This window comes from Pezoporus flaviventris, unplaced genomic scaffold (assembly GCF_033815535.1).
Source record: "Pezoporus flaviventris isolate CSIRO_AGI_PZ_B2104156 unplaced genomic scaffold, CSIRO_AGI_Pfla_v1 ptg000031l, whole genome shotgun sequence".
In the NCBI taxonomy this organism is placed as follows: Eukaryota; Metazoa; Chordata; class Aves; order Psittaciformes; family Psittacidae; genus Pezoporus; species Pezoporus flaviventris.
Window position 1 is genome coordinate 17,735,449 of NW_026892579.1, and position 14,466 is coordinate 17,749,914.

The 14,466-nt window shown below is 40.7% G+C and overlaps 1 protein-coding gene across 3 annotated transcripts in view; it reads left to right on the forward strand.

Annotated features, from left to right (window-relative positions):
- The window catches only part of RNGTT (RNA guanylyltransferase and 5'-phosphatase), a 190,679-nt gene that overhangs the window by 87,922 nt on the left and 88,291 nt on the right, over positions 1–14,466 (forward strand). For all 3 annotated transcript variants that reach the window (XM_061460307.1, XM_061460308.1, XM_061460306.1), the window contains one exon: positions 6,669–6,737. In XM_061460307.1, coding sequence (XP_061316291.1) covers positions 6,669–6,737 — 69 coding nt within the window. The remainder of the gene's footprint in view (positions 1–6,668; positions 6,738–14,466) is intronic.

The window sequence follows — 14,466 nt, forward strand, 5'->3', positions numbered from 1 at the left end:
TGCCACACAAGGCCCTGTCCAACCTGGCCTTGTACACTGCCAGGGATGGAGCATTCACAACTTCCTTGGGTAACCCATTCCAGTGCCTCACCACCCTCACAGTAAAGAGCCTCTTCCTTATATCCAATCTAAACTTCCCCTGTTTAAGTTTGAACCCATTACCCCTTGTCCTGTCACTACAGTCCCTAATGAAGAGTCCATCCCCAGCATCCCTATAGTCCCCCTTCAGATACTGGAAGGCTGCTAGGAGGTCTCCATGCAGCCTTCTCTTCTCCAGGCTGAACAGCCCCAACTTTCTCAGCTTGTCTTCATACAGGAGGTGCTCCAGTCCTCTGATCATCCTCGTGGCCTTCCTCTGGACTTGTTCCAACAGTTCCATGTCCTTTTTATGTTGAGGACACCAGAACTGCACACAATATTCCAGGTGAGGTCTCACAAGGGTAGAGTAGAGGGGCAGGATCACCTCCTTCGACCTGCTGGTCATGCTCCTTTTGATGCAGCCCAGGATACAGTTGGCTTTCTGGGCTGCAAGCACACACTAAAGCTGGCTCATGTTCATTTTCTCATCAACGAACCCCCCCAAGTCCTTCTCCGCACGGCCGCTCTGAATCTCTTCTCTGCCCAACCTGTAGCTGTGCCTGGGATTGCTCTGACGCAGGTGTAGGACCTTGCACTTGGCATGGTTAAACCTCATGAGGTTGGCATCAGCCCACCTCACAAGCGTGTCAAGGTCCCTCTGGATGGCATTCCTTCCCTCCAGGGTATCAACCGAACCACACAGCTTGGTGTCATCGACAAACTTGCTGAGGGCGCACTCAATCCCACTGTCCATGTCACCGAGAAAGATGTTGAACAAGACCGGTCCCAACACTGATCCCTGAGGGACACCACTCGTTACTGGTCTCCAGCCGGACATTGAGCCATTGACCACAACTCTTTGTGTGCGGCCATCCAGCCAGTTCTTTATCCACCCAGTGGTCCATCCATCAAATTGATGTCTCTCCAATTTAGAGACAAGGATGTCGTGTGGGACAGTGTTGAATGCTTTGCACAAGTCCATGTATATGACATCAACTGCTCTACCCCTGTCCATCAGTTCTGTAGCCCCATCAGAGAAGGCCACCAAATTGGTCATGCAGGATTTCCCCTTAGTGAAGCCGTGCTGGCTGTCACCAAGCACCTTGTTGATTTTCATGTGCCTTAGCATGCCTTCCAGGAGAATCTGCTCCAAGATTTTGCCAGGCACAGAGGTGAGACTGACTGGTCTGTAATTCCCCAGGTCATCCGTTTTCCCCTTCTTGAAAATGGGGGTTATATTTCCCTTTTTCCAGTTGTCAGGAACTTCACCTGACTGCCATGATTATTCAAATATGATGGCCAGTGGCTTCGCAGCTTCATTCACCAGTTCCTTCAGGACCTGCGGATGGATTTCATCAGGACCCATGGACTTGTGCATGTTCAGGTTCTTAAGATGGTCTCAGGCCAGATCCTCTCCTACAGTGGGCCCAAGGTCTTCATTCTCACAGTCCCTGCATCTGCCTTCCAAGACTTGGGTGGTTTGGTCAGAGCATTTGCCAGTGAAGACTGAGGCAAAGAAGTCATTCAGAACCTCAGCCTTCTCCAAATCCAGGGTAGCCAGTTCTCCTGACAGCTTCCGGAGGGGGCCTCCTTTCTCCTTAATCTGTCTTTTATTCACTACATACCTATTGAATGCCATCCTGTTATCTTTAACATCCGTAGCAAAGTTTAATTCTAACTGGGCCTTTGTTTTTTCCTTTGTTTTAAACTGATATCCAAGGATACTACCCAATAGAAATACTGGTTTTGTAACACAAATCTTCACCTGGATTTATGATTCATAGGCCGTTTCTTTAGAGGCTTTTGTATGTAATGAGTTCTTTTTGATGTTGTGTGTTAGCAAAAATATGGTGAAAATACTTATTTTAGTAGCAGACACATTAAATTCAGTTAAACCACTGTACATTTGAAAGCATTTGCACCTCTCACTTCAGCTGTAAATCTTTTTCTGGGATATCTTGATTGCATCAGCAACCAGTGTTAAAGGAAATAATTGTTATATTAAACTTGGGCAATTAAGACCTCATGAAAGAGTGTATACTGATTTGAGATGGGGCTATTGAGGAGGTTGTCATGTGAAAATAGAAAAATATAGAAACAAATTAATGTAAAAAAACAGGAGTTTTATTTGTTAAAATAAAAATTTATTAAAGAAGGAGTTTTAAAGCAGAATAGTCCATCTCTTTTCAAGAAGTGTGAAGAAAGTGCCAGAATAATTATTTACTTTTCTAAAAGGTGGTTATTGGTACTGGTAACTACTGAACCTTTTTCTGGAGACTGTATAATAAATTTAAGGAGTCTGCAGTATCTGCACAGAGATTTATGAAATCAGGTCTATAAAACCTGACAGTTTTCAGGATGTGAGAATTACTTTGTAGTCTGATGGTAAGGGTTGAAACCCAAGCCAGGGAAGATGCTGGCTCTGTGAAGTTAGTAATGGCAGTATGCTCATGTCCAAAGCTGTTTAACATTCTTGTTAATTGACAGCTTGTTTGGTATTTTAATTGTAATTAATACTTTTGATTAAAGTATGTTCCCTTTCACTGTGAGTGAACAGGTAGATAATCAGCAATTCAAAGGCGGCTCTGAAAAACTGCTTAGGGACTGGTGCAGCCAGAATTGCTCTAGCTTGACTTTAAACTGAATGAAGCATATAGCAGTTCTGAAAAAGCAAGGAAAATGGATATGTATTTGTCTTGTATTATAAAATAAAAATGGATTTCCAAGTATTTCAGTAGGCTATTAACCAGTACCAGTTTTGAATCAGGAGTATGGAAAAAATGGTTAGGAATATTGTGACACAGCAGATCGATAATAGCTGTGTGTGAGGACCTTAACTAAAATATTTTGTAGAAAGTCAGTACGACTTTGCAGAGTCATTATTATGTTTTGGAATCTGTAACTCTCACAGCATGTTGTGTTTCCATGAGTTTTTTGGTTTTTGGGGTTTGTCTTTTTTTTTTGTAAGGGGGACAAAAAGGCACAGAAGTACCTACTGGACTTACTTAGTTTATTAGTAAAGTAACATCTGAAAATTTATCAGATTCATGTCACTTGCCTCAGAATTATAGGAACATTAATGAAAGCATACTAGGATTACATGGAATCTGCATGCACCTAATTTTTCTCCTCTTCCTGCTGAAGGAGCCAAGTGATTCCTTTGTTGATAAGTATAGAGAGAACTCTAAAGCATGATTTTTCAGTTTACCCACTCAGGGCCTGCTGACTCATTTAGTGTTCTAGCAAAATCAGGTTCAGCAGGGTATTAGTGCTGCTTTGGTGGCATACTGCTGCTCCTCATTTCTGTGGTTAAAGAGCAAGGAGAAATCCTGTTATTCGTCATACAGCCCCACTCATTCCATGCTATTGTACCGTTCTTTTTATTAGAGAAATAGTATTAGATGTAGCAATATTTTTAAATTTGATTTAGTTAGAAAGTAAGAAAGGAAAAGTTTTAAATATGAGCAAATAGTATGAGCATACAGTTTATTGCAATGTTCACGGTGAAGCAGGAAGCTGCAAGAAGTGAACAAAGGTGTTCACAGGTGGAAATAGATGCCACAAGGCCACAAGGAATAGCATGCCAGAAGAGTTGGCTTGTATGCATCATTTACGCATCTTTTATAAAATGTCATTGAGATGCATTGCGTTTTATCTGATCCCTGGCAGTCATCCCAGCCAAGCAGGTGTGCCATTTATCATGGTGCCGATTAAAAAAGACCGCGCTGTTCAAGTTAATTAGAAATTTTAACATCTGTGGAAAGTGGAAGATAATTTATTTTAAAGATGAACCATTATATCTGCATTTAAAATTCATAAAACTAAAAACCCTGATATATCAAACATTCCTTTTCTGTTCATTCTCCCATCTTTCCAAACTTTTTGCAGTAGTCAATGGGTACATATTCTGCTGTTCACAAAAAACCTCTAAATAGTTTAATTCTTAAGAAAATGTGTACACATTTCTCTGGAGAAACTCAGGGAAAATTCCATTCCCTCCCTCAGATTGCTGATCCTTTCTAGTAAAAATTCCATTCTACAGTGATCAAATACTTGGAACTAACCTAATGACAGTGAGAGCAGCATAGCCAAGGATGAAAAAAGAATAATTGGGAGTACAGAGAGGTTTAGTTATCTGTTGAGGTTTGTTCTGGTCTTAAAATCCTTTCGTCTTTGATAACTAATTGACACTTGGGAGATGTCTTAGTGAGAAACTGGCTACCTCCAAAATAAGAGCAAGATCAAGTCTGAAACTGGGTGTCAGGTTGCACTTTATAATTCTGGTCAAGCAGTGAAAGAAAAGGATTACCAGTATGTATTTTTGAAATGGTAAATTTTGAATTTACATTTTCCTCCCCATTTATGAAGATGTAATAGTGCTTTAAAGTAGCTTTCTGAAACTACATGTAGACCAGAGTGGAGAGGATTGCAGGTAAAACAGTGCATGATAATAATTTTGTGCTTTACCCGTGTGAGTTACACTCCAAATTAAAAGATTGTTTCTGCATTCTTAAGTTGTATTTTGGAAAGAGTAAATGTAGTTTATGTAAGCTCCAACACCAAAGTAACCGTGTCCTTAAATTGTTGTTCCTTTAGGAACTTTAAATAAGCAGAAACACTGATGACTGGTTTCTGTTTGCCACTTTGGTTAGTGCCTTTTAATAAGTAGACACATATTTCAGATATAGTCTCAGCTAATTTGAAGTTCGTGTTTTATTTTTAAAGTAGTATTATCATCATCAACCTTCAGAGAGAGGCCTTTTGAAATTGAATTAATTTTTAAATTAATGAAATCTTTCGTGTGTGTTTCTGTAAGTATGAGTCATATTCTTATTACAGATTTCTCACTGGCGAGTCAGTTTTGGAAACGCAGAGTAACCTTGCAAGTGATCCACAGAAGACTTAGCATGTGAAGAAATTAAAAAAAACATATTTAAACTTTTTGACATTTGTTTAAATATTTTCCCAGTTTACTCATTGCTCTGATGAAGCAAAGGCTAACAACAATTTATGAAAGAATTTGGGATTATTTTTGTTGTGGTGGTTGTTATTTTCTGCAGACATCTGGTAGAGGATGCATTACCCTGTGAGCCCTCAGCTATAAATTTCAATGATAACAGGGCAAATGCAAGCTACAGCTTCAAGTTCCAAATGTGGGCTTTCTCTACTGAAAAACAGTTTTTCGCTGGATGATTTCTTACTCGGAATCGGATATTCTTGAAGTATTTTACCCCTTGAGAGTATTCTCTTAGAGTGTGATTTTTCAATTAAATTGTATGCAAAAGTTAAATAGTGGAAGCTGTATTTGTCAATGCAGCTAGAAGCATAAATATGCTAGTGATTATGTGAATAAGGACAAAGCTAGGGTTTTTTATATCAAAATGATCAATTATTCTAGGCAAACAATTACAGGTTTAAGTGAAATATCATGTTATATTTTTACTGTTTGAAATATTTGACCATCAGGCTTTTGATCCACAGAAGAGGTAAATGCATTACTTTGAGTTGCACAGCCCATATTAAGACAGAAATGTTATTTCTCAACTCCTTTCATACTTTTGCCCTTTACTGACTTAATTTGAGTAATTTAGTCAGTGGTCCTTGAGTGAAGTTGCTCTATGTAAAGGAAATGGTGTAAAATTAGCAATCTAGAGCAAAACGTTGCTTATAAAATGGATTGTGATTTACTGAGTTCTGTGTTTTCTATCTTTTATGACTGTATGATTACTTCTACATCAAAGATTTTTTTCAAATTTTAACAACAACAAATTCTTCTTCTCTACGGTAAAACATAAATTGAAATTAATAAAGATGTTTTGGTTCTCCTAATTTTTTGCTATTACTTGTCACTTGTAGTTCTCTTCGGTTATTTGCTTTTCCTTAGGCAACTCATAATTTAACATGGAAGCATATCATCAATTCTCATAACTGTTGACTAGCTGGTTTCATTAGTTTATTTAATTACAGTTTTTTCTCTGTTAAATGCATCTTGATGGATGTATTGACCTCCATTTGGAATTCACAATCTTTGAAAATATAAACCAGAATATTCAAGATCCAAATTAATTGAGACAGTTGTTTTACAGTAGTGTAGCTGTGTTACTGGGTTATGCTCTTGTTAGAGAGTCTGCCAAACATGAGTTTTGAATGATGCCCTGAAATATTTTTCAGTACATAGTTTCAATCTAAAGTCAGATTCAATCTTTTGCATGTTAAAGTGGTAGATGTGGTTTCTAATTTGGCCATGAATGTCTGTGGTGTCTGTTTATCGGAACTGATTTTATTTCCTCTTTTAGTGTATCAAATTATCATGGTTTCTTAGTATTTCCTTTCGGGCAAAAGCATTTTCCTCGAATAGAACTGTAAGAATTCACCTCTCTGAAACTTGCTTCAGCCTCGAGTGTTCTTTGGAAAAATGACAATTTGTTGAAGGCTTCTCTATTGACATGTCCCAAGCTCTAACGTTAAACCATCAATAAGCAGTTTACTAGCAAGTGATTGCAGTAGTAGCGTAAAACCTGTTTTGATGTGCAATCTTCTAAGTGAAATACTTCTCTATGCTAAAGATTTCTTTTCCTTTTGTTCTACAGCTCCTGGAAGGAAGCTTTGCTAGAGAAGTTAGCCACGAAGTGGATGGATTAATATTTCAGCCTACAGGAGTAAGTAGCATAAACATGGATTTCTCTCCCTTCACTCTCAGATGAAATTCTCACTCTCCCGCTCCACTCATCCTCCCATTTACTACCTAATCTTTCTTTTATTTTTTTTTTTTTGGTCAGGATTATTTTGCAGTGTTGGTTCTGATTTTTCCAGTTCCCTAAGCTACTTAAATTCAATTGGTTTTAGCGTGATTTGTAGTCTGTGACTTCAGAATAATCCATGGTGGTAGTTTTCAGGAACAAGCTCATGGATTTTTTGCGTGTGTACTATGAAGTGTTGCTAAATAAGGAAGGATTTTTCTGACTGCATGAATTCTGTGAATCTTTCAAGCATTGATTTGAGATCTTTGATAAGTTTTCTTTCTCAAGGATGTGCACATCAAAAACTGAGTAACATTGGCGACTCATGTTGTTTTAGTTCAGTTAAGGCATGATGCAGTTCTGAGCCATGTCTGCCAGTATAAAGGTATATGACTGACTAGGGAGAAGCCGCCAGAAAAACTGCAGACAACCAGGAGAAGTAATGTAAATTGTTTTCAAGCAGGAAGGGTGGCTTTAAAGGAAGTTAGTAGCTTGGCCTCGTTCATCCTGCTGCTGCTCCTCTTGACTCAAATACAAGGGATACACTGCAGTGTTATTGTGTATTGGCATAGATAGTACTGTAACATCATCCATGTTGACTTTTCTTAGCTTATAAAAAAAGGAATTGTTTCTGATTCACATATGACAGATATTGTTAACTTTACAGTCACTCAAAGAAAACAGTTGTATTTAGTTTTCCAGATAAACCCATTTTTTTCAGGTCTACTTCCTATATTGTAGATCTTAGCAAGGGTGAATGCACTTCCATCTGGAAAGCAGACTAATCTCTCTACTCTATTGCAAGTTCTACATCAGCTAGCCGCAAAGTAACTGAGCAATTATACCACATACAACCTTAGTTAGTTAGTTAGTTGTTATAAATATATAGCTATTTCCAATTCAAAGCAAAACTACCAAGGTAAAGAAAATTTATACTTTCATAAGAAGTCCTGATTATGTCTTAGAATGTTGTTAAAATTTAAAGCAATTGTGAAGGCTTATTAGAACTACTTTCCTGTTTATTAAAGCTACTACAACTAAATTTGAACTTACCTTTTCTAGTTGAAATGAAATTACTGAAGAATGTGCCTCTTTGCTGACGTTACAGAAAATTAATATCTGATATTTTCTGTTTCTGAAACTTGCGTTTTCTGATTTAGCATACTGAGAAATTTGTAACCCTAAAAATAGTAATTTTCTTGCATAAATGCTTATGAAGTTTCCTCATCTTTAAAATACAGGATATATTTGTTTAGTCTCATGTTCAAATTTCAGTATTAGTTCAGGATTTATGGAATTTAAGTTTGTTGCATCTGTTATTAAACTGATTATCATGGATTAAGCAATGTGCAGTTTTCTCAATGGCTTTTGTAGTTGGGAAAATGTAAATCATATATTTAGAGCAAAAGAAATGGTTCTATACATATTAATTGGGAAATAATTATTAAAGCTGTTTAACTGAAAAGGGTGAAGCTGAAATAGATAGCTGATACTGCTTTTTTGTTTGTTTTATGTGGTATAGAGGACATAAATTAAAAGGCAACAATAGAAAGGCAGCAGAGTATAACAGTGCATAATGATCCCTTGAGGATACTAAGTGAACTAATTTTTCTTTTGGTATTATAGTTGCAGTTATATGTATGACATATTACACCTTTTCATAGAGATAGATAACTACTGTTGGCTGTGGTAGAGGTCTGAATTTTCATCATCGTGAGGCCTTTGTAAAACCAGTTTGTCTCAAGTGAAGAAACCGTGCATATCCAGAAGAAAACAATTCTTAACAACCATTGTTATTGATGTATTTTATCATGCGGAAAAAGCAACAGGTAGAATTTAGGCTGAGTTTTAGAAGATCAGGCAAATTTAAGAACATCTTCTGGGAGCTCCTGAAGTCTCGTGTGCATTTTAAGGAGAGGAAAACAGGCAGGAATTGGCGTGAAAACACAAAGAAGAGTATAGTGGCAGTGGAGGAGGATGAATGGAATTTACAGACCATTTACAGACAGGAAGTTTTTTTGGGGAAAAAATACCCTCACTTTCCATACTTCTTACAGTTAAAATGGAATGCAGAAGTTAACTGTTTAATATAAAGAACATGGAGCTTATTAGTTCAGTTTGTTTGAAAGCCTTTTCTGTGTTTTATGGGGTATTTTTTTCCATTTATGTAGAGACATTCCTTTGGTCTTAGACACAGACATCTAGACCTGAGTATATGGATATATTCCCCACTAGCTATAGGCAACACTGGTACTGGGGTCAGCATGGATGGAGAAAGAACATTTTGTTGTTTTGAAGTTTGGTTTAATTCTGACTTACAGTAAAAATCAGTATACCTCACATTATTTGTGAATAGGAATTGCACTTTAGCTTCTAAGAGCTCTGGGTTTTCTCACTTTCCTAGTGGGTTCGAAAAGATTTGACATTAAGTGCCCGTAATCTGTTCAGTTTTGAGAAATTGGCATTCTTTAATGAAAAGGGATTTGTTAAAACGTTTTACTACTGAATCTAGGGTTTCAGTTAGCTACAGTAGGGTTTGTTTTCTTCTGTTAGTCTTCCTATTGAAGCTCATATTATGAATAGCAAAGTTCTTGTACTGAAACAGAAATTATTTTGCACAGTGATTGGTGATGGTGGAAACAACATTATGGAGCAAGGAGATGTTTTCTACCTGTGCAAGTTAGTTTACTTTGCAAGGTCATGCAAACTGGACATTATTATTACTAATTCACCAGGTATTTGAGTTACGTATTGTCCTGGGTTCAGCAGTAGCAGTCATTTTTCCCCTTCTTGGTAGCTGGTGTAGTGCAGTGTTTTGACTTTCAGCTCGGGAACAGAGCTGATAACAAGGATGTTTTGGTTTGGCCAAGGACTTTGTGAGCCTCATGCTCTGCCAGGGGGGCGGGGAAGCCAGGAGGAAGCAGAGACAGGACACCTGACCCAAACTGACCAAAGAGGTATTCCATACCACAGCACGTCATGCCCAGGATGTAACTGGGAGTTAGCCGGAAGGGCTGGGAGACTGCAGGGTTGGAGGAGGTATCGGTCGGTGCTTGGTCGGGCTTGGGGGGCGAGTTATCGGTCAGCTGGTGCTGAGGTGTTGTATTCTCTTTCCTTGTTATTTCCTTTATCATTATTATCATTGGTGGTAGCAGCAGTGATCTGTGTTATACCTTAGTTACTAAACTGTTCTTATCTCAACCCGTGGGAGTTGCATTCTTTTCGATTCTCCTCTCCGTCCCTCCGAGAGCAGGGGGAGGGCAAGAAAGGGGGGAAAGTGAGCGAACGAATTACCTGACTGGGTTTAAACCACGACAGTTCTTTTTTGGCGCCCAACGTGGGGCACGAAGGGTTGAGATAACGACAGATTTGACTGGATTAATAGTCATTCGTCACAATGCTGATTTATTGGGTATCAGAGTTGTTCTTCTTGATCTCACAGCTTCAGACCGTTGTAACTTACGTAGAGCCGGTATTTGCTCTGATAGTGTTTATCAAGTGTGGGGCTTGGGCTAAGGTTCTTGCCTCACTGTGCTTTATGGCAATGGCTTGTAATACGGGTGGGCTCCAGCAGCAGGGCGGGACGGACGTGGCCGTGGACTTGTACCTGGCCGTCCGGCTGCTCTTCACCGTCCTGGCCCTCGCCCTACTCTCCATCTTCGTGAGGCTGCAGGGAACTGAGGGGGAGCGGTCCCGGGAGGCGGCGGCTGCTGAAGCGGCCCGGGAGAGCAGCCCCGGGGACCAAGCGGCGGCGGGAGCGGGGCCGGAGGCCGCGAAGGGACGGCTGCCGGTGGAGGAGGCCGGGGCGGTCGAGGAGCAGAAGGAAGCGGCTGCCGAGCAGCGGGATAAGGCGGCGGAGGAGCCGAGCCCCGCGGAAGAGCCGAGCTCGGCGGAGGAGCCGAGTCCGGCGGCCGAGCCGAGTCCCGCGGCCGAGCCCCGCCCTGAGACGGCCGAGAGCATCCCCCGGAAGCCGCCCGCCGAGCCCCAGGAGGATGCCGGAGACCACGCAGCATTTCCCAGCAAGGCAGAGGAGGAAGAGCTGGGCTCAGGAAAAGAGAAGCTGGCGGTGGGAGAGCCGGCAAGCACAGCAGCTACACCAGCCCCAGTGACAAGTACAGCAGCATCAACTGAGAGTTCTGAAGGCTCTGAATGGCCTTTGGGTATCCTTGGGACCTGCCTGCTGATTGTGATGGGGATCAGCGTGTTGGCACACACACAGGCTGTGTTCTACCCACAACCATTTTGTCTGATCTCAAAAGTTAAGCAGAGTCAGGTTTGGGTCTTGTCTGTTATTAGACAACAATATAGGGGGACCAAGAGATTTTCCCCAAGGCTGGAGAGTCATGAGTGGCAGGGTGTGTGTGACAGTATGGGCAAGTATCTAGTCCACTGGGCCCCTCCAGTGCTTTGGAAGCGTCGGAGATGGAAGGCAGCTGTATGGAGTCCCCAGCAACAAGCTGCAGAAACTGCTTAAGGGGACAGTGAATTATTTTAAGCCTGGTGGGCCCATGGCACTTCAGGCCATCAGAGCAGAGATGCAACACAGAGATGGACTCATGATCGAGGGGTGGACATAACAATGGACACTATTGCCCAGGTTATTCACGAGTGTGAACACTGCACACAGTCTCTCCTGCTCTGGAAGACTGTTACAAGAGGTGGAGCCTGACATCATGGACCAGATGGACTCAGCAGCTTTATAGGGACTGGTCCATGCACTAAGATAAGAGTGATGGTATATTGAAAATGTGGGATCTGAGCATGACGTGAATGGTATGGAATAAGGGGTGGATAATGTCCTGGGTTCAGCAGTAGCAGTCATTTTTCCCCTTCTTGGTAGCTGGTGTAGTGCAGTGTTTTGACTTTCAGCTCGGGAACAGAGCTGATAACAAGGATGTTTTGGTTTGGCCAAGGACTTTGTGAGCCTCATGCTCTGCCAGGGGGGCGGGGAAGCCAGGAGGAAGCAGAGACAGGACACCTGACCCAAACTGACCAAAGAGGTATTCCATACCACAGCACGTCATGCCCAGGATGTAACTGGGAGTTAGCCGGAAGGGCTGGGAGACTGCAGGGTTGGAGGAGGTATCGGTCGGTGCTTGGTCGGGCTTGGGGGGCGAGTTATCGGTCAGCTGGTGCTGAGGTGTTGTATTCTCTTTCCTTGTTATTTCCTTTATCATTATTATCATTGGTGGTAGCAGCAGTGATCTGTGTTATACCTTAGTTACTAAACTGTTCTTATCTCAACCCGTGGGAGTTGCATTCTTTTCGATTCTCCTCTCCGTCCCTCCGAGAGCAGGGGGAGGGCAAGAAAGGGGGGAAAGTGAGCGAACGAATTACCTGACTGGGTTTAAACCACGACACGTATGTTGGTTATTGTTCAGGGTATACAAGTGCCCTTAATTTCATAATGGCAATTGAAAGGCAGTGACTGAGGCCTCCCTTCATCTTTCCCTTTTCTCCCTTTTCAGAGACTGAAAGCTTTCACAGATGATGAGAAGAGCATGTTTAGTGAAAGCAGTGGACGGTTTTGTCTCATTTATGATTTAAGAATTCTTTGTAGGTGATGTGATACGTGCTACATAGCCCCCCCTGTTGCTTTTATGTTGCTTCTCCATGATGCTTCTTTTACCTGCATCATTTTCTGTTCATTTAAGATGCTACTGATGCAACTCCCATAAGGCTAAGTCAGCTCCGTTCCATCTAATCGACTTTGTGATCCCTCTGCATGTAACAGGTTGGCAGAGCAGGGACTGAAGCTAAATGCTGATTAGGAGGAGTGAAACAGGCCAGCAGAAAATTTCATGGGCAGGGGTGTCAGCCTGAGATCATGCCCCAGACAATGAGTGAATTAGTTTGCAGGTAAAAGCCAAACACCTTATTCACAGATTCTGAGTGCTTGTGTAAAGCTTGGAAGCTTTCAGTGCTTTTTTTCTAAACGGTTACTTCAAAATGCAAACAACTTCTTATATTTGCTTTAGAACACTTGTAGTTTGCAGCCTGTGTGTTTTTAAGGGAAATCTCAAAAATGGCCTCTTCTGATGGCACAATTGGCTTTCTGACCAATGCCCACTCATCAGAATGATTACTTGTTATCTGCATTGTAAATCATACCTTTGCTAGGTAGCTCATACTGTTTACTTTTCATGCTAGGAATACCTTGATTTCCGACTTTCTTGCTGGCTATTATTTTGCCTTGCTTAGGAGCAGGATGTAGGAATTATTTTCTTATGTAAGCCAGCTAAAAGAAGGCTCACTGGGGATGGCCTATGGACAGTTTTTGAGCATCCGTGGAAAGCTTGTATCAGAATTTATTCTCTTGCATCTTTTTGCCTCCTGGGCTCTGTGATGTTTTTGCATTGGCTAAGGCTGATTTCTGTTTAGTGCTTTTCCGTGCTATCATTTTGGGTAAGGAATAAAGTCCAGTTGTGGGGTTTGGGATATTTCTGGTGGAGGAAGAAGGGCAGCTGCTGAACTCTGTTCTTTGAAGATAAATATTATTTTAAAGAATGGCTGAATTATTTAACACATAACTCTCCGTATTGAATGCTAACATAAAGCTAAGCCTCTAAAATGAAAGGAGAATAGTGAACAGGTTTTATTACTAACATTGCATGAGTTTTTAATATATCTTCCTTCCCCTGCCTTGGCAGACTTAGTCATGATCTGAAATGCTTGGTTGCCCATTAATTATTTGTGTTGTTCCCACTGCATAATAGACTGTGCTGTTGTCTGTCATTGTAAAAGTTCACCCCAAATCACTGAAGTTAACACTGAATGAAATACCTCCAAAAGACACCACCAAATAAAGTATCTCCAAAAGGCCATGTTTTGTTTCATTAAGCAGTGTCAGTTTCTCCTAAATAATCCTGTACAATCGGTAAGCCTTTTCTTCCATAGTGTATATTTTATCAAAACATACACTGTGAATTTTTAAATGTAGGCCAAGTCAGTTGCTGGCATATTTCTGAAACTCAGACATCATGTTTACCAGTGATGGGACATCAATTATTGTTAAATATTTCTATTTCAATAGCAAGGAGTGGCTTCAGATAGGTTCAGATATAGTCTAAATACCAATGCTGACATATGAAGGCTTGGGAAGAATCATATGATAACACAATTTTTTTGATTCTAACAAATACAAAAGTTTCTGGATTTAACTTTCTAATCTTGTAGTGATTCATATAAGATTTGAAGCTAATGGAATAGACTAGATTATTTCAGTTAAAAGGGACCTACAGAGATCATCTATTCCAATTGCCGGCCCGATTCAGGGCTGGCCAAAAGCTAAAGCATGTTGCTAACGGCATTGTCCAAATGCCTCTTAAACATTGACAGGCTTGGGGCATTGACCACCTCTCTAAAAAGCCTGTTCCAGTGTTTGACCACCTTCTCAGTAAAGGAATGTTGCCTAGTGATCAGTCTAAACCTCCCCAGACACAGCTTTCAATTATTCCCAAGCGTCCCATCAGTGGATACCAGGGAGAAGAGATTAGCACCTCAGTTCCTTACTATAGATGCTAAGGCAATCTGATGTTTTTTCATTAGAGTTTTCAGGAAAAGGGAAGAGAATCTGGAGAGAATAATTTTCATCAGTCTTTGTGTTGACCTGTGTTACTACAAACTTTCACGTGTCTTTAAAATATCT